Source organism: Dreissena polymorpha, chromosome 9 (genome assembly GCF_020536995.1).
Source record: "Dreissena polymorpha isolate Duluth1 chromosome 9, UMN_Dpol_1.0, whole genome shotgun sequence".
Lineage (NCBI taxonomy): Eukaryota > Metazoa > Mollusca > Bivalvia > Myida > Dreissenidae > Dreissena > Dreissena polymorpha.
This window is the reverse complement of record NC_068363.1, coordinates 13,661,680-13,683,247: the sequence shown is the minus strand read 5'-3', so window position 1 is coordinate 13,683,247 and position 21,568 is coordinate 13,661,680. Positions and strand designations below refer to the sequence as shown.

Here is a 21,568-nt window from a genome sequence, read left to right as displayed (position 1 = left end):
AGTAATGGCGGACGCGATGGAAATAGTAAGTTAACTAGCAAATATTAAAAGGTGGTTCGTTTTGAAAGTATTTATTTCCCGATCAGTATTATAATTAATTATTTCAATGGTATGAATCATTTTCACGGAACGATTGATTTTGTATGAGATATTTCATTCTTCATAAGTTGAATAGTTTTCGGATAAATTAATGGAAAATGTAATTTCGGATAATACACAAGAGGAAGAAAATGACATGTGCGGGACTAAAACCTGTGATCATCATTATTCTATTATGACTACCGACTGAGCTTAAATCGAGATGCTTGTAATTTTCCATGGTGGGATAATAATCCTGTGTAACAAAGGTCTAATAATTTAGACTAGCCCTGACACTACACTTCTTTCTTCTTTTTTTCAGGTTATAAACAGCCAGTCAATTACAGATGCATTGCAAAAATATTGTTCAGAATTCCAAACTAATATATCAGAGCTCAAACCACTACAGTTTAAAGCAGTACAAACATTATTATAAAAAAAAGACTGCATCTGTGCTCTACCCACTGGTTATGGAAAATCATTAATTTACGAAATTTTACCTTTTATTGTTCCAAAATGTATTGTGATTGTTATTGTGCCTTTAAATGCCATAATAGAAGGGCAAATACTGAAACTCTATGGACAATCTTTTTCTATGTCTATGAGTATAGACACTGTTGACTTATCAATTACCAAATATTTTTTCTTTCATCCAGAGACTGTTTTAAACTCTCTTGAAGTGAACAAACTATTTTGCTCTGTTAAATTTCAAGATTATAACAAGTTTCTTGTAATCGACGATGCTCATTGTGTTATTGAATGGGGCGGAGAATTTAGGAAGGACTTTAAAAGAATATACCAACTGAAGTCTCTTGTAAGTTGCCCAATTCTTGCTTTGTCAGCAACAATAACAAAAGCAGGTCAAACTGAAATTGCAAAATGTCTGCATTTGACTAACTATGAAGTTGTAAGTGCTAGCCCTGCAAAAGACAACATTAAGATGGTCGTTATGAATCGTCCTAGTCCAAACTCCAAAGGGAATACCTCATTTACACCATATGACTATATATTTGTACCGGTTTTGCAACGACTGAAGAGTGAGATTGATAATTTTGAAATAACTATTGTATATTGTAAGACAATTAATTGGATTGGTTATGGATGTGAACTTGCAAAGCAAATACTTGGTGATGAATTCTACTCAGGAAAACCATCGGAGAAAACTGCAAGAGTCATGATGTACCATTCATCTATGGAAGGCTCTGATGGGAAGGTACGATGTTGTATTATTTAGATTTACAAAAATACAGTCAGTAATATGAAAATCAATCATAGTATAAAATTGCATTATTTTGTTTTTCTAAATTGCCCAATTTACATATTTTAAATATGTAGTTTCAGTAAATATGACACTAGTTTAATTGTTACTTGTCAGAAACTATTTAGTAAGGTTGATGTTTTATTATGAATGGATCTAGTTTAATCTTTGAGCCATCAACATGCAAAGTATTTATATGTTGTTTCTTTTCAATAATTTTCAGTTGAAGAAACATATTGTTGAGACGTTACAGACTGAAAGGTCTACGATCCGACTGATAATTGCATCTGTGGCTCTAGGCATGGGTGCAGATTTGAGGCATGTTAAGAGGGTGATTCATGCTGGACCTCCTACTTCCTTAGAAAGTAAGTTTAGGTATTTAATGATAGTAAACAATTTCAAAAAAGTTTATTTCATAGATATTTATCAACATTGAAATGCTTTGAGTATTATACCAAAAGTAGTGTAACGAACACAGCATTCAACAACATTGGTCATAATGTTAGCATAATTAAGCTCCAATATTAGATATAAAAGTCAACGAAACAATTTGAAGTTTGAGCAATGAGCACAGAATTGAGCATTGAGCACAAACAAGTTAATAAAGTTTTGATCTGCTGATGCAAACAAACTGACCTCAGTACTGACCCGAGCTTATATAATTTTATTTTGTGCTTTAAGTTCTATTCTGTGCTCTCAGCTCAAACATAACACATAATGTCACATATAATCCTAATTTTTTCTGGAGCTGTTTATTACCTTTTAACAAAGTTTTCCTAAAACTAGAAACAATTTTCCTAATATTTTTACCAAAATGTACAATTGTAAACCAATGAATATTTTGAAAATCTTCATATATGTATAAAGTGTTTTTCCCAGGAGAGCGAAGGGCCATGTTGCAATAAATTCAAAAAGGGCATTTTAACGCGCCGTTTATGCAAAAAAGGGCAGACATACGCGTGGTTCCTTTTAAGCTATGAAAGTACTGTTATAGATAATTACTTATCAATGATAACGGCTATGGGTATACTTGTATAGGTTATTTTTACTTATCAATTATAATGTGATTACAACATTTATCATTAACTTGAAGACAAATAAGGTCATAAGGCAATAAAGATGTTATCGATAAGGGCGCGTGGCGAGTTTTGCCTTTGAATAGGGTGGCGATCCGGGAGGGCGGCATGGCACATCGCCACGCTAAGAGGGCCTGGGAAAAACACTAATATATACACAGTGTGCCTTCCCCAGGAATTTGTTCATGCGCCCCGGGGCCGATCGGGGGTGGGTTGGGGAGGGATGTCCCCTCCCGACGTTGATTTTTTATTTTATTTAACGTGTCAATTCACGTTCTGTGGTGCGTTATAAGTCAAAGAAAAACAGCGTCATAAGACGTCATTTGGTGCGCTATGACTCTTCAAAAAAATCCCCCAGTCATTTAAAAATATATTGTTTTTATATTGTTTAATTGTTTTAAAACTTTTCCGCACAGATAGTAAAATCCCGACTCGAACGATTCCCCAATACATCCGTTTCAACCCGACTGTATACTGTATACTTACTACTTTTCAAGTTTCTATTTATTACCCTATAATCCCGTTTATTCCGTTTTTATCAATCTCTTTCTGGTAAATATTTACGATAAAAGCTTTCAGTTATTTCTTTAACACAAACCTTGCCATTTTTAAGTGACTATTTATAGATTTGATGAAATATTGCCTCTGAATATGCGTCAATCCCCTGACCTGTTGTGTGCTTGTTAAAACGCTCAATACACGCCATTTGTATGCAATAGACGCGACGTTGTACATGCTGCATAATTTTCGCGCTCTTTTTAATTAAGAAAAAGATTCGACACAAAATAAATTTGCACTGCTAATTTGAAGCAAAAATATTTAACGTTGCGGTAACATTTACATTCGGAAGTGTGTTTCGGATTAAAAACGCTTTAACATCGACTTACGGGAATGGGTATCGGATTACAAATTTAATTATTCCCATTTGAGATTTCAACAAATATTAACCGTTGCGTTATAAATTCAACGATAATTTGTTTAAACACTTTACGAGTCGAATAAATGTTTTGACGGAATTATGCATGAAATTCACGTTGTCCACGAGGATCACGGCCGGTTGCCATCATCAGTCTTCTAACTATCGATTATCGGACGAAACATTTACAAGTGTGCGTAATTAATTCAACGAAATTTGAAAAGCGCATTACGTGTCGAATAAATGTCAGAAAAACGAGGTGAATCAGTTCTATAAATGGACATGTTGAAATATACATGTACTGGAATTAAATAAATTGTTATCACATAATTGTAACCAAGAGTAATTTGCACAACTTACTTGCTATAATAATTAATTGTTTACCACTTGCAATTAATTTTTCGTATTAATTATGAGTCATAGGTAACACTTGTTTACAGTAAAAAGGTGTGATGATGATGTCCGAAACCGTCTTTAATGTTCTGTACTGTACTAATTACCGATTTTATATTACTCAAATGGTACAACTTCTTGCTAATCAAGCTGCGATAAACTCTTACTTCATGTTGTTGTGTTTTTTTTGTGTTTTTTTTAAATCAGAGTTTATTTACAGGTCTTACCGGCCTCTTCACGTGGTCTTTGAGGTCCGACCTGAACTCTTACTTCATGCCCGACGTCAATTATAAATAATGGTCGATTAACCCCGCCCTCATAAGCATTCGCGTAACCGATTGGACGATGAACTTCACAGTTTGACGAGATACATCCTTGACCGTGTAATATGGCTAGAATAATCGATACGCGCGTCATGCTATTCTCTCATCAGTGGATTATCCATTACCCCATGTGGTGTTTATGGCGATTACATGTGAACGTAGGTACCGAGTGCTCTTTTAAAACAGGGAATATTGATACAACTGATAGGGAAACCTTGATTTTTTTTGACAATCTCCACTTTCTTTTACTGAAGAATACACTGATCGGAAAATTTCAAGCGCCCCGGGGACTCTGATTTCGAAATTCAAGCGCCCCAGCAAGGGGCGCTTAAATGGCCTGGGGAAGACCCTGCACACATTATATTTGCAGCTTATATACAAGAGATCGGCAGAGCAGGAAGAAGCCATGATGATGCCCTGGCCATTCTCTTCTTTAACAAATCAGACATTGCATCTGAACATATGACCAGAGAAATGAAGGACTATTGTGTAAACTCAACTATCTGCCGAAGAAGTTTAGTTAACCAGTATTTTGGTTTTGAAACTCAGGAAGTCAAACAGTTTTCAATTTGTTGTGATTTGTGCAATAATGAACTGGGGATAGAATATGATTTTAGTAAACTGTCAGCTAACTAAAAGCATACATAGCTTAGTTTTCTTAAACTTCACCATGACTCGTAAGCACAAAGCTTTTTTTAATTTTTATTACAATTACTGTTGCTGGTCACACCATCCCCTTAAAATAGGGTTGGTTAGTTGGCAACTGTTTTTATTTTTATTTTTGGATGATAAAATTGTATTTTATGATTGTACTGCTTAACGAACGAATATTTTGTAGAATCATTTGATATCTTATCTTCTCACCTGATTTATTTAATGCCATTTTGAAATCTGGTGTTTTTCCTAACTGTTGGATGGAAGGTAAGGTTTTTCCTCTCCACAAAAAAAAATGTTAATAATGTAAATAATTACTGAGGGATAGTTTTGAATAGCTCACTAAACTTCTTCGGCAGATAGTTGAGTTTTCCAAAATATGTACGGGCATATTTTTAGGAGGCAACAAGTAGTAGATGTTTTTAATCAATCTTGGTCCAATAGTGTATCTGCAAGTCATTCTTAACATTCATATTGCCATTTTTAACAACATATAAGGTTATAATCTTATTTAGACTTTGTTACAAAAAAGTATAGTATTTGTATCAAATTTAAACCATGTTTTTTATTTGTTTCATATTGCAAAGTATTATTTGTTTAACATGTAGCGTGACATTTTATTTTTTTAAACTATAAATCATAAGATTGTTATTTTTTTTATTGATTTCATTGCTAACACATAGTTAAATCTTGTAATTTATGCATAATGTGTCTTTGCATTTTTGTTTAAATAGCAGCGAGTATAGTATATTTGTTTTAACTTTTTCATTGTTAAAGCATAAGCTTAAATCTTGTAAATGAATTTTTTAAAGTAATTTACCGGTTCTATATGAATAGGACCTTCTTGAAACATTTAAGTACATTTATTATTTTATATACACTTTGTGTGTATTTATTGTTAAGTATTGATTCGTGATATACACTATCAGCATCATTTACTTTTTTTTTCTTCACTATAAAGATTGAAGTCTTAAATTTGGCTTAATCTGTTCTGCAAAAAATAATAGTTTTATTAAAAATAAGATTTGTTGATTAATTGAATTTTCACATCTTTTTAGGAAAGTCTATCCTCGAATATTTTAAATATCTTAAATATATTTGATTAGGTTGATTTATTTATCATTTATTTTTGATGAAAATTTATATATTCTATGTTGACTTAATGCAAATGTTAGTAAGGAGAGTGCGTATGGGTGAAAATGTGTGAGAATGGTACGGGAGTTTCGTGATTTATGATTATAAATTAACATTTGATTGTAACGATATACTATGTAGTATAAGTTACCTAATAAAGGTTTGTTCTGTTCTTAATTGTGCTTCTATGCTTATTTTACTTAAAAAAAATCAAATATACCTTAAAAAGAACTTATTTATAAATAATTGACATTTGACATATTTAAAGAAAGTGTCAATCAAAAAGATTGGGTGGGAATAGAAAAAAGAGGGTCAATCTGGTGACCAGAAACAAGATTGTTTTTTTCGGCCTTATGGGAAACAGTTTCTGTAATAAAAATTCCTTGTCTATAAAAATGTTTGTAAAATTTAAACATTCTATGTAATTTGAATAAAGAGTTCAGAACTATTAAGCATAACAATGTTACCATATTGCTCAACGTCCAATTTCATAATAAAACTTAATTTGGTTCTGAGAAATCCATTTGTGCAGTTCTTCCGTGTTAATCGTCTTTACCGGATTTTTGGGACAGTGCTTCATTGAAGCAATTTGTCTTCCACACACATGCTGAAATGGCCTCACTTTTCTCAGGTCTTTAATAATTGCCTTTTCATCTTCAACAGATGACAACACTTTGTGCTTTTGAGCACGATGAACAACTTTTGTTTGTTCATCAAAGTTGTCACAGATTTTCTTCATACCATAAAATGCACAACTTCGTTTCCGCACTGAAGACTCGGACTTGTTAGAACACATCGCTTTCAGATGACCTTTTGTCAATCTAACCAGGTGTTCCATTTCTAAATCAGCTGGACTGTTTGTATCAAGTTTCCCCCCAGTATTAACAAACATTCCATACAAATTAGAATATGCCTGACTCTCACTAAACAAAGCAAATTGCTGACACAATAAACAAAGAATTTCAACAGCATACTTCGATCTGGTGTTTTGTCCTTTTAAGATGACCATAAGTATTTTCAGGACTGCCAGTAATCTATCTCTGTCTAGGTATTTTACCACATCATTCAATTCCATGAACAGAACACCTAGTTGTAGAACAAGGTTCGCATAGTCAGATGCTTTGTCACAGTATCCATGGTCCAAGTCACTATCAAGTTTACAAGCATCATTATTTACCTGTTCTGTTTTTTCCACCAAACATGTTGTTCATTGCAATTGCGCAGTTGTTCCAGAAACTGTTTTCTGACTCGCCATCTTTTCGTAATGTCTGACTGTATTCTCTCAGAAAGGATGTCTCATCAAGGGACCATTTGTTGTGTCTGGTTTTTTCATCCTAGATCAGCGATGAAACATGAATATTTGAGTGTGTAATGGCAAAGCTGAAAAAATGATTGATGGGCTTTTGCTTAAATAGTTTATATGAATGAAGAGTGGTTTATTTGATCTTTGAATTAAAATTTTGTCCTAATGCAAAGAACTTAATATTAATGGCATAAATAAAATAAATAAACAACAAGACAGTGTTCTAATAAGGCTTAAGCAAGCCTATGTTAAAAGATAGTATATTTACCAAATGATGGTACTTAATAAGTTATATTTTGTGTGTTCAACAAATTTTACAATTGGTTGAATATATTTCACAATTATAAAAATACAATTGAATTATTATAGAAAAGAAAGTAGTACTAGAAAGTGAAAAATAATCACTAGTTCAATCCTTTTATGTTCATGTGTAGGTGTTTGTCCTGTGGGAGTTGACACTGCCCTCTTGCTTCCTCGTTTCGGAGGGGTACTTGAGTCTTTGGGGGCACAGGAACTGTATATGTGATCTGGGCCAGACCTACTCCCAATCACTTGAAACCCAGACACTCTCTCCCCTTTTATATAAGTATGATCCATCTGAAATATGATTTATGAATTAATAAAATAACTTTGTCTTGAAAACCATGAACCATTTTTAATGGAGTTTAGAAAAGATTTTTAGAATCATTTTTGTTAATCTGGGAAAAGCAGGTCTGAAATTCGACTGTGGTTAAACTGGAAAAAGGCCTGAATACATAAAGATGCAATGTTAATCAAAGATAACCACACCGCAATGCATTCATATTTGTCACACTACTCAAACATACGTCAGAAATACAGTATGTTACAAATTTACTCAGACATCCGAAATAACACTACAGTGAGGTCGTCAGTTCCGAATCACTAATGAAATTATCAATGTATACTTTAAAACAGCAACCGACAAAGATTTCGAATTTAGTGATTTTGTCAGATGATTTCAACCTCGATCCTGTGCTCACATTGATTTTCAGGAAGTTTCTAAATATAGATGTGTGTTTATGTTTTTCCTCGATCGTACAGTTTCTCCATTTCCGGTTAATATTCTCCAATAGCGAATCACGTCACAGCAAGTGCATTTTCATTACAGGGGTCGTCTCAAAACAAACTTTAACTGTCAAAATCGTTTATTTACATGCATCTTTATTTAAATATCAGTAACATAACCTGATTGGTATGTATAAATCACAGAAATTGAATAACAATAAAGAAAACAAAAATACACAATAAAGACAACAAAAACAATCGGGTCCTTTCAAGAGAAAACACAGTGCAGTGCATGTACAGACGAGACAGGAGTTCCGGATCACTAATGAAACTAACGCCGTTTACACATCCTAATTTATACCAATTTGCTAGTGTTATACCTCTTTGGAAGCTGATTTTATTCCGCTATCCTACATAAGTTTCACAAGAGGAGACTGGTTTGTGCTCCGTCTATCAGACCGTCACACTTTTCTGGACCCTGCGATAACTTAGAAAAGTTCTTAATATTTTTTCGCGAGACTTGAAACATGGATTGATGGCAATATGGACATCATGCACGTTATTTAATTTTGTTCCTGTGAAAAATTCTGGTTGCTATGGCAACAATTTTTTTTAATTCTGACAATGGTGGGATTTCTGACAATGGTGGAGCCGGTAGGGGACATGAATTGCTTGGAAATAGTCTTGTTATTGTTGTGTTATTGAATAAACTTAATATACAGGTTTCGCATGTTCAGTGGTGTGGAAATCAAAATTTCATCTTGCACTGATTTGTAGGTTTTGTCATTCGACAGGCAAGCAGGATAGAGCGATGACGTTGTTATTTGTTCATGCTCAGCTTGCTTAAAGGTTAATATTATGCTTTAAGTGTTTCAGTGAGATTTATGAGAGCAGACAGACGACTTGAGTTAGAAATGGTCATTGGTTCCGGACATTAACGAGTATACTGGTTATACTGCATTTTTCTCAGTTCTGTGTATAATAACACTTATTTGCAATTCATACTTTATGGCATTTTTTTTTGGCGGGGGACCAGTGTTAAGTGTCTGTGTTTCAAGAAATAAACCCTGTTTGTCATGACACCTAAACAAACGTGTTTGTTTTTATTGTAAATAAGTTATGTTTGTCATTAGATGTAATGGAATATAAAACATAAAATCTTTCACTTTCAAATATTTTACTCATATATTTCCTGAGATCAATTCAAATAAACAAACAAAACAAACAACAAATAAAATAGTATGACTAGACTGTCATAGCCTATAAGTATGTATACAATTGGTTAGCAGATCTATATTAAATATAGAACTGAAACAATGAAAAATAACAAAACAATAAAACAAAATATACTATTCGAAATTTTCTAAGGATCACTTGTTATAGTATGTGTAATTTGAAGTTTACCCCTTGGTCTATTCAGCCAGCGTCACGCATCAATGATAATCAATACATAAAAATAAAATCAAAAACACATTCTAATATCAAAACATGAAAAATAACAAAAATTAAAGTTATCCAAAATTGAAGATAATGTGTCAATAAAAAAGTGATCCTTAGCAAATTTGGAATAGTATATTTGCCACCTCAACAATAAGTATTCAATGAACTGCACATATTATTACTACAGCAAAACAGTTTGGAGACATAGAACATAAAAGGCATTAATAAGCAATTCACATGGTAATACATCATGGCTTAAACATACTTTACCCAAAGCTGAATGAAATTAACAAAACTAAATAAAATTTTTTTTGGCAATTTAACTGTATATCTTTTTGGCAGAATACATATTCAGATAACTGCATGGAGAACATGAATATCATAATATGCATAAATTTCATTCAACGTGTACATTGGTAATTTCTTAGTAGAGTGTAAACAAGGTTACACTATAAAGCCATTTAAAGCCATGTTTTTCAACAGACCGCAACCATAAAGGAACTCGGCCTAGTTTACAAGGTTTTTCTTTTGTTTGACCTAGTGACCTAGTTTTTGACCCAGCATGACCCAGTTTCAAACTCAGTCAAGGTATCATTGAGACAAATATTCTGGCCAAGTTTCATGAAGATCGGACAAGAAATGTTGCCTCTAGAGTGTTTACAAGGCAAAATGTTGACGACGAACGACGCACGGACGACAGACAAAAGGTGATCCCTAAAGCTCACCATGAGCACGTTGTGCTCAGGTGAGCTAAAAAGCCTTCATATATTGAAATCAGTATTGATCACACAGTCAATCACATCAATAAAGTAGTGGTTACTACATACCCTTAATTTTTACTGGTACAATATAAGTGATACATAAATAACTAACAGAATCACAGAAAAGGCACATATTCTGAAGGATTTAAAAATAAATAGAACAAGAGCTGTGTTTGGGAAACACAATGCCTCCTATTGCGCTTTTAAGCCATATATTGAACCTTTGACCTCGATGGATGACCTTGACTTTTCACCACTCAAAATATGCAGCTTTACGAGATACACATGCATGTCAAATATGAAGTTGCTGTCTTCAATATTGCATAAGTTATGAGCAAGGTTAAATTTTTGGGACACATACAATGAAAGACAGACATAGGCCAAAAACAAAATTTATTGGATTCGGTGCATAAAAAGTAAATACTGTAACAAGAATACAACTGTGAATATTAAATGCAATTATCAAGTCAATAGTTACCACCTTTTAGCAATCAATGGAATAACCTACAAACAAAGAGAAAATCAATGCATTAGCGAGCAGAGAATTGACTTTGTTCCGACAATTAAAACCATTCTTTATGCTTTCGTTGAACGTGTTCACTAGAGTAAGTTATGCCTTTAGACAGGAAGCGGCTTTTCTTTGATTACGTCAAACTGTCAATTCACACAGATTTGCGAGATTTTTAGGGTCCTTGGTCATTTGTATACATGTTCAGTATAGAAAATCACCTGCTAACATGAAAACTTTGGATTAAATTATCTAAATAAAAACAATGTTGCAAACTGTGTTTATATTAATTGGTAAGTATTAGTTAAAAGACGACGTTTTGTGTGTCGTAAATCAACGAGTTTTCTATACAACAACAACTACTTCTACAACCACGTCGGGATCGATCTATCTTGGTTTTTTTTTTAATTGTAAATATTATACTACATGTACATGTATGTACTTGTAATAAATGTAATTTTATTTGAAAATCAGGAAGTCAAACAAAATTAATTTGATCGTTATCTCGTAAAACGAGGAGTTTCCCCCGCGTTGCCAACGCCGAGGGCCGCCGCGTCGGCTTATCAGTTTTGCCGATCGTTAACCGCCGCGTCCAAAATCATGCAAACGCCGCGTATAGCGGGATTTTCTTAATCTCCCTCCAGGTCGAAACCCGCGGAGTATGGAGGGAAATTGGGGAAAACGCGTGGAGTGTACTGTACACTGACCCGTTTAAATAGCTGTGTGAAAGATAACGAATACATTTGAGACAACCCCCGTTATGCGAATCGGGTGTTTCGAAACTGACATCTGTACCAGACTGTCTGTTTCACGTGTTTTAATGAACAGTTCAAATGTAAATGTACACATGTGGTTGTTTTCTGATTCTCTGATAAATATTCTTAAAAGCAGTACCACGATCGCTTACCTTTGACAATGGATTAGAAAAATAATCGTGACTTTCTCATGGATCAACATGTTCGCAGACGAAGTATTCGCGTCATCGAAAAAATGTGCGCGAGCGTTCCATTGATTGTGACTGTTTAGAGTTGATCGTTTACTTCCGGTTTTTGAGGAAAAAAAACATCAAATGTTATCGTTCATGACTGAATAATTTGTTTAGTTACAAGTGTTAAGTTTTTTTTGTAAATGTTAAATTAATTTCGATTTGTTTCGGAACTGACGACTTTTCGGAACTGACGACCTCACTGTATCTGTGTACTTGTCCGAAACATACTCAGGTTATGGAACATTAACTCTTATATGCGGAAGAACTCGAAAAAAAGGAAGAACGTTTACAGAATGAAATATATGCATATCGATTGAAAAATGAATGAGAGCCCGACGAACCACTTTTTAAATATATTTGGTTAACTTACTATTATCATCGCGTCGGCCATTATTCCGCTCATGCCAGACTTCTATTTGTTTACAATAGAAGCTGGGTACCAGACCATTCGCAGAGTTGTATGTAGGAGCAAGGAACGACAACTCTGCGTGGAGATTGGTGTGACACAATGCAATCCCGGTGCACTCGATAAAAAACAACAACAACAACGACGATAGTCGATGTAGGTCACAATAGTAAAAGATTTCTTACACAAATTCAATGTGAAAGCAATAACTTCAACAAAAAATAAAGTCAAACTTTTGCGCATAAATACCCCCATAACCATACCTTTTCTTAAAGAGCATTCCAAGCCCAATTGATTTAAAGAATAAAAAAGATAGGTCACGCGGTATGTAAGAAAGAACTCGCCACGAATCAAGTCACTGTTTTACGGCCATCTGTTTACCGGCTCACCCCCAGTTTAGGGTATACTGCCAAATGTCAGGGTACCATCTTGTAGTCTCCAACCTTAAAGCATAACAATGGTTTTCTAGTACACAGTAATGTTTTTCCTACCACACACACAAACATTGTTTGTGTGAAAACAAATATTAAGAAATATAGCTATGGCAAGTGCCCATACAGAGAATTGTGTCTTCAAATAAATGATGTTGATTTTTTTCGAGAGTACGGAAGTGTTTGTTCAGAAACAGAACAAAATTTGAAGGTAAATTGTGAAAAATCTAAACGTATGGGAGACACTTTTCTAGGTTTATAAACAAAGCACAGGGATGAAATTAATGAGTAATGTAGCCAAAACTAGGATTGCATTCTGTTTGAATGTTCTGTGCATGTCATGAAATGGGTCTAATTTCTCAATTTTTCATTGATGATTAAAAATGAGGTGGGTGGTGGGAAAGATCAAGGGCCATAGTTTCACAAGTGAAGAAGCCAGCCTTATCTTTGGTTGTATTTTCAATGTATATTGCCTATGTTATGACACTGACACAAAAAGCCTTTCTTGTGTCACTTTCTGTTTTGATGCAATGGATTTGACTGTTTGCGGCCTTTCGGAGCTCGAAATGTGGTCAAAAATATATCCCCTGCCCCCTTAACCCATAGAAAACGCCTGTTTTTACACAAGTCCAATATGGCGGCAAGAAGACGAGAAATTACGATGAGCGGCCAAAATGATAAATAAAATTCAAATTAACAACTAATATCACATGGTTATTAGGGAATAATTTAATGTGTGTGTCAATAAACGCAAAATACTAGGTTTGAGTTAAAATAAAAAAATGTTTATTAGAAATCTGCACAGTGAATGTGCGTCACGGAAACCAGTGGTAGTGTAGGAAAATTTAAGTTCAGCCGACTCACAAAGTAAAAGCATTTAAGATGAGAATCGTTCGAAAATGGAAAGAAACAAACATGATTTGATTTATATGTGAGTGGATCTGTGTATAATCAGATTCATTTGCATATTCTGCCATTCTATACATAGATGGTGACGTCACTACGTTATTGTCACCTCTATACTTAGACGCATCACGCACCTCCATTTGGAGGCATTTATGACTACGACACAAAGAAGTCCGCGGATGAATGAAGAATTTGCGTTATAAGTAAACATTCATGTTATGATTTAAAAGTTAAGTATTATTTTGTTCAGTCTTACGGTCTTATGTTAGTATCAATTATAATTTTCGTTAGTGTTCACAGCGCTATAGATAACAAGCGTATTTGCGTTATTACGCAATTAAAATAACCAAAAACGTAATTAAATTCAAAATAAAGCGTACAAAAACGCAAATACAAATTTAATAACGTAATTCCTGTAAAAAACCTTGCGTCACGAAACGCAATTCTTACGAACACCAAGCGTATTTTTTAGACTGGTTATATTCCGTACAGAAATGTACTGGATAGTTTATATGCCGTCCTAAGAAGAAAAGAAGGCAGTCTTTCCAGCAGTAATCTATCTTTGGGGTATTATTGTGATTATTCGTAGACCCGTCAGATTTCTACTTTCGTTTTCTGAAATAATCAAAATGGCCACTAGTGGACGAAAAAAACGAGTCCCGACACAAACTAATACTTTACACAGGTATTTGCCCCAGAATATTCGGGAAAACTATAGCTTTTGTGTGACCTTGCTGAATGATCTGTTAGACGATGTTATAATTTCTCCAGAGAATGTTGTTTGCCCGATATTATCGGAGATTATAAACGAGGTTGTTAAACATAAAAAACACGATATGGGGAGTGTTAGCGAAAAAACTTTGTTAGAGTGGCGGAAAAAACACCCGTGGCTGGTGATAGAAAGTGGAGTAATGAAATGTAAAGTATGCACACACATGAAAAGTAAATTAAAACTAATAACTGTATGGGCAGACGAAGGTTCTCCAAACTTTCAGTACTCCGGTATTACGAGGCACACTGCTAGTGCTCAACACAACAATGCGGTTATTGCTTGTGAGCAAGATAAACAATTACAGACAATAAGCAGCCAAGAAGTAATTGCTGATGTCAGTGATGTCTGTGAACTTGTTGATGATGTTGACAAAAAATTGTTCAAAACGGTTTATTATGCTGAAAAAATGGAGATACCCTCAAGCACCATAAACTCCCTTCTGGATTTACAAACCAAAAATGGACTTAACATCAAATACACTAATTTGAGCCCCGACACGGTTTCAGAAATCCAGACTTCTATTGAGCATGTACTACGTGAGGGACTTGTGAATGATATAAAGTCATCTCCTGTTTTCGCCATGATGTTGGATGAAAGTACAGATCTGACTGTAGACAAGAGACTTAGTATAGGTGTTCGGTAATATTTTTGAACATTATATAATTAATTTGAAATTTCCAACAGACAGCTATTGAATTAAAGCATTAGAAAAGAGAAATCAGTTGTAGCAATTAAAAAAATATTTTCACATAGAAGCTAATTCTATTTTTATTTTTTTTACATCACAGGATTATGATAAAAATAAACAATAAAAGTGAATAAGTAAGTTATTTTTATGAACATAAAATAAATTAAATATTATCTCAGATAAAAATATATTTTAAAACAATTATTGTATAATTAAATATTAAATAGAATAAATATTATCATTCATGGATAAAAATATATTTTTAAAGAATACATCATAAACATTATCTACATGATCTAGAATATCCTTTTTTTTTTAAATATTTCACAACACGGGCGTCACTGAAACTCAAATGTGTCAGTACACTTTGTGATGCCCCCCCCCCTCGAGAAAAATATTATTAACAAAATATCAAACTACACACCCACCCCTAAAATTGCTGGTCATATTACATCTGACCCAGCTGATATGACCAACAATTTTAGGGTTGGGTATGTAGTTTGATTATTTTTTTAAAATAAAAGTTTTGTTAAATAATTTTATTCAATTAAAAGTATAATAGTGTATTGATCTTATTTTTCATATATATCAAGGCAGGAGAACCCGTCACAAATATGCTGGTTAATGTTCATCTAGAAGATGGTACTGCACACACTATCATGAACTGTGTAGCACATGAATTTGAAAGGCATGGTATAGACCTTGCAAACTGTACATCATTAGCCACGGATGGGGCTGCTGTTATGCTAGGTAAACATAAGGGAGTAGGACAGCAATTGGTCAGCAAGTACTCTCCATTCTGTATCCAGACACATTGTATGGCTCATAGGCTAAACCTGGCATGTACAGATTCTATCAAGAAAAATGACTTTATGATAAAATTCAGAGAGAAATTCAGTTCTTTGTACTCGTTTATAAGTGGATCAAGTAACAGAACATTGGCACTTAAGAAGATTCAGGAAATACTCGAAGAACCTGCGATAAAGATCAAAGAGCCTTATTCTATTCGCTGGTTGGGTTTGAAAAATGCAGTTTCAGCTGTGTTCGAGTCGTTTGGGTCTGTTTTGGCAACATTGTCAAAATTCGCTGCAGAGAAGAATTCTGTGGCCAAGGGACTCCTGAAGTATTTCAGCTCATACAAGGTTGCCCTAGCAATTGCTTTCATATTGGATGTTCATAATGAGCTAGCAGTACTAAGCTGTGAGTTACAGAAGAAAAATCTTCTATTCAGTGAAATCAAACCAGTGATGGATGCAACTGTGTCCAAATTGTCTTCTATGGAAGCCACAGATGGAAAGTGTTTGACATCAATGAAGACTGATATAGAGATAACAGATGATGGAGCTTTCTTTTCTGGAGAAAAGCTGAAGTACCATGATAACATGGGAAGTGAATTTGCTACCGTGAGGAAAGACTACATCAAAAGGATGAAAAAGAACATCAGTGACAGGTTTAGGAAAACAGACAGTGATCACTATAATGACTTTTGTACTTTGTTTGAACCCCAGCAGATAAACATTTCCACACAGGAGGAATGTAATGAAGCACTCGAGTCTTTGTCCACCTTCTATGGCTACGAGAAAACAGTGAAAGTGATTGACGGCAACCTCATTGAGGGACTACAAGAAACAGTGAGAGTAGTTCAGCCTCTAGTAGACCCAGCCAAGGTCCAGGAGGAATGGCCGAGATTTCAGGGTATGGTGAAGGGAGCTTATGCTGATATGCCCACTAATAAACTTTGTAAGAGGGTAATACTACTGCACAATGACATTATACCCAATATAGCCAAGCTGGCAGAAATAGCCCTCTGCCTGCAACCTACCAGTGTTGAGTGCGAAAGAACATTTAGCACACAGAACAGACTCAAATGCAAACAAAGAGCTTCCCTAGGAAATGAAGCATTAAACACTCTCATGACAATTTGTATGCTGGGGCCAGACATATCAAAATATGATCCCTCACCAGCTGTCATTTACTGGCTTAGGCAAAAAAGGAGAAGGAAGCCTAGACTGCAGAGTGCATACAAGCCAAGAGCTAAGAAACAAAAAACTTGCTGACTTGGCTTGAATTTACTCTGGAGTTTGCATCCTATAAGAGTTGCATAATTTTGTTAAGAACTAGGTAAAGCTGACAGATATGAGCTAAATGTTATATTGAAAAAAAACAACAAAAAAACAAGACAGTTGCTACAAATGTTGATTTATTTTTCGCATATATGATCAGGCAGATCTTGAAGTGTACAATTTAAGTTTGTTTGTTGTTATGTACATGTACCTTTTTTTAATTTCATTTGAATAAATAATGTAGTAACCTAAGTTGATTTTAATTATATTATATATGTCATTCCTTCAATTACCCAATTGAGTTAAAAAACCGGGGGTGAAAAACCCAATTAAGCTCAAAAGTAGGGGGTGACAATTTTTGCTAAAACTCTATTGAATTTACAAAAACCCTATTGTTGTCAAAAACAGGGGGTTAATTACCCTAAATACCCCAAAAGTTATCTAAAGCGCTGCAGTGTTCAACAATTTCGCTCTTTATTCATTTTTTTAAAACAGAACTTTCACTTTCGGTTGTATAACAACATGTATCCGTTATTGACGAAAGTTTGCAATGAAATAGCGTTTTCAAAACCGCTTAAAAAGTTTCAGAAGGTGTGTCTGATGCATGTTTTGAAAAGACACAATGTCATAGCTATATTGCCGACTAGTATGGGAACAATTTGATATTTCAAGTGGCTCCATTTGCATTGCAAGAGAAGTTCAAATTGACTTGTTCAGTTTATTAAATTTTGACACCCTTATTATATATTTTTTTATAAGTGCCTGATAGATTTCTTTCTTTAAATAATTGAAATCATTGAAAAATTTAGTAAAAGCACAGCATTGATGGTCTATGATGGTCATTTTTAGTGGAATAGTATGTTACAATAAAACAATTATAACTATTGTATTAATGAATTTAGATTAGGTGTCATTTTTAAATGGGGTAGTAATTCATTATATGAGATTAGCACATTGTATAGTTGAAAAATAAATAACACTTTAATGACTTACCATAGTGAAATAAAGTAGCATACAATATGTTGCAGGTCATAAAATGTTAAACTGAAGTTCAAACTCAGAAGAAGCTTTACAAATATTTTACACTGACAACACTGTTGATTTTCCAAAAAAAAATCCTTCCTATCTTCCTGCCCTAGTTTTTTGGGGAAAATTTAAATATTATTAATATCATTGAGTTAAATTATTAAAATATCAATATGTTTTGATTACATAAGCTAATTATAGTATTATATTATTAATAATGAAATACTTTGCAAGGAAAGTCAAACTCTGTTTTAATTAGTCTTAATTAGCTACTAGTAAAATTGAAAATATCAGTGACATCCAATAATTGGATTATATGCGTGTGAATGCATATGTTTTTTTGACAGTTACATAGTACCCTATTTAATTGTATAACAACAAATAACTATAGTTCCACAACCCAGCCCAAGTTTACACAAACTGAATTAATTCATCAATTGATCCTATTTAATTATATTTAAAACAACATGTGTAAGATTTTGAGAATATCCCATGTATTCCTCTAGTATTCCTTTAGTACCCGGTACACCCAGGGTTGGCACCAATCGACCAACCCCGGTTCTAACCGGCGGTTTTTACCGGTTAAACCCGCCCCGGTCAATACTCCCAAATTTGTCATTACTGGTCAATACTGGTCGATTGAAATTTACCCCCAATTTTGATTAATATTCCATGCTTAATTAACAATATTGATAATATAAATTAAACAGACATGTTGCCAATAATGTCTTAAGCTATTCATGCCCACTATTTTATACCTGTTCATGCAAATAAGTCAAAGTTGGTCAACTGGATTTTTCTGGTTGATTGATTTTTTTCAATTCTAATGAATCATGAATGCTCAGAAAATTCTGTGCTTGATTCAACACGAACCTGTCAATTACTGTGTATTAGTTGTTCCTCATGCCCCACTGTCCCCAGTCTTCTCACGGTCTTCTCACCTATACAGGTTAGGGCATCCAAAACTGATAATAGGGCCTTAAATGGCACCTTCTTGACACAACCCTTACTTGTCATGTATTCTTGCCTGGATTTCTTACAGTACTTTTTAAACAAAATAGTGAAAATTATTTTATTTTCCATTGATATAAAAAACAACAACAACATAATTTAAAATAATAATTAAAAGAAAGTAGAGTATACCCACAATTGGTAAACATTATTTGTTGGCAAAATCAAGAACTTCGATTGCTTATTCATTTGAATACCAATTGAACTTAAAAATATGAAAACCCTCTTAATACAGAAAGGAGACAAGTTAGAAGTAACTATTAAATTAATAGCAAGTTATCTCCTTTTGTGTGAGTGAAATGAAATAGCCTAAGGGCAGATTTGCTTCATTGTCACTTTCAGAGACATAACACTGCATGCATATTATTACCAATTATGGCTTAGGGGCCAGATTTATGACCCTAGAAACCACACTAGTTCTGTTTGTCATTCTGCCTATCAAATAGATATATCAATAGATCAGTGAAATGATTTATTATTGTTGTATTTAGGGAAGCCTCAAACAAATTTTACCAATTAAATAGATCTAATTAGAATTGTTTTTATAAGTACCTGAATTTTTTCTTTCATTTATTGAGATCCTTGAAAAATTGAGTAAAAACACAGCTTTGATGTTCTTTGATGGTCATTTAAAGTGGAATAGTTGTGATTTTTAATGAAGAATAATAACTATATCCAAGTTTTAACTGAAACACAAATTATTTTGACTAAATAAATATCATATTGGGATATTTATTTTGAGACAAGTAAATAAAATTGTTATGTAACATTTAAATTATAATGTCCCAATACAGCTAGTATGAACATTTTACATTGATTTGTAGTACTCAGGTGTTACCTCTCAAAAATATTCTTTAAAAATTAAAGGAAACTCAACGATGAAAATATTTTCAAAACCAGGCAAATAATAGGAAAGTTATGTTTTCACTAATATTAAGTAACAACACACACCTACCATTAATTGAACAATATATCAGGCACTTATCGTGCAATATACAAGCGTTAATTGGATTAGCAAGTGTATATAACAAGATAACAGCTATTGTATAAAGGGGTACTTATGGTGCAATAATACAGGCCCATTAATCAGCATTGATAAGATTAGGTGACATCTTTGAAGGGGGATAGTCATTCATAAGATGAGATTAGCACATTATCATACAAAAACATTTTTATATAGTTTATCACTGTTTTAATTATTATTAATAAACTGCTTTGAATTTACCTTTTTTAATTCATAAAGTTATTAACTTTTCCTTAAATTCAAAAAAGTAATTTAATAAAACGGGTAATTGTGTTTTGTGTTTCTTATATCAATAAGTTTTTATTACATTTGCTAATAAATTATATTATTAATAATGAAATAATGTGCAAGGAAAGTTCAATTCTGTTTTAATTAGTCTAAATGAGTTATAAGTAAAAAATAAAATATCAGAGACGTCCAATAATTTGATAATTAACATATGAATGCATGAAAAAAATGTTGACAGTTACAAAGTAAATATTTATTTATCATATTTAACTGTTACAAGGAAAACAGTTTCGAAATTAATTTAAATTTGATTTTACCATTTTTCAATTCACCAATTGACCATATTTAATTGGATAAAAAACAACAAACACTACATTTGCACAACCCTGCCCAGGTTCACTCAAACTGAAATAAGGTGTTAATTGTGTATTCAAAACGGGTCTTGATTACACATTATTCTTGGTTGCATTTGTGTTGAGCAACATGTATAAGATACTCCGTAAGATTTTGAGGATATTCCATGTATTCCACTAGTACACCAACATGCACTTACTAATGATTTACATGCAATCATTACACAGTTAAACCTTCCAAAAAACAATTCTAAAACCAAAAAACCATACAAGCTGCTTCATAGATATTAAAAGTTAATTAAAGACTTCATAAACAAAATAATAATTTTTATAATAAACAAAGATTATACTTCAACCGAACAATTATAAATTTATTGGGGGGGGGGGGGAAACATCTGCACTAAAACTAAAATGGGTGGAAACGTCTGGGGAGGAAACGTCTTTGGGGGGAAACGTCTTGGGGAGGAAACGTCTTGGGGGAATGACCGGAAACCATTCCCAAAATGGTGAAAAAAAAACACTGGCATATAAATTAAATGGAAAACATACAATATTATGTCAAGAAACATAAAGCTGTAAAAATCTCACCTGCTTGTCTTTGATGTTGCAATTAGCACATTCAGCATTTTCAGTATCTACTAAATAAATATATGAAAGTTCCAAATGTCCAAGATACCATGACGTCTTCCTCAAAATGTTAGATCCTTAGAACTCCATTTTATTTTATCCCTGACTAATCCTCTCACACATTAGGCCTAACTGAAATAATTCGCGTTCAGAATAAATCTGAACGCTGAAACTC

General features: G+C 33.4%; 1 protein-coding gene and 1 long non-coding RNA gene across 2 annotated transcripts; one reads left to right on the top strand and one right to left on the bottom strand.

Moving 5' to 3' along the window:
* The first annotated feature begins 1,140 nt into the window (after positions 1-1,140).
* Positions 1,141-6,004, top strand: LOC127844972 (ATP-dependent DNA helicase Q1-like). Its single transcript, XM_052375572.1, has 3 exons — positions 1,141-1,291; positions 1,560-1,701; positions 4,415-6,004. The coding sequence occupies exons 1-3, from the start codon at positions 1,253-1,255 to the stop codon at positions 4,678-4,680; spliced, it is 447 nt and encodes a 148-aa protein (XP_052231532.1). The 5' UTR covers positions 1,141-1,252; the 3' UTR covers positions 4,681-6,004.
* Positions 6,005-6,392: 388 nt separating this feature from the next.
* Positions 6,393-12,625, bottom strand: LOC127845220 (uncharacterized). The gene is made up of 3 exons (XR_008033115.1): positions 12,528-12,625; positions 7,541-7,732; positions 6,393-7,166 (listed from the first exon to the last, which is right to left on the bottom strand). It is a non-coding gene; the product is annotated as an uncharacterized LOC127845220 (long non-coding RNA).
* Between the last annotated feature and the right edge of the window lie 8,943 nt (positions 12,626-21,568).

Bases quoted from the DNA above. Each gene is read 5' to 3' on its own strand.
- LOC127844972 (XM_052375572.1), top strand. From the start codon at position 1,253: ATGATGTACCATTCATCTATGGAAGGCTCTGATGGGAAG. The intron at 1,292-1,559 runs GTACGATGTTGT...AATAATTTTCAG, and splicing joins TGGAAGGCTCTGATGGGAAG to TTGAAGAAACATATTGTTGA. The intron at 1,702-4,414 runs GTAAGTTTAGGT...TTATATTTGCAG, and splicing joins ACCTCCTACTTCCTTAGAAA to CTTATATACAAGAGATCGGC.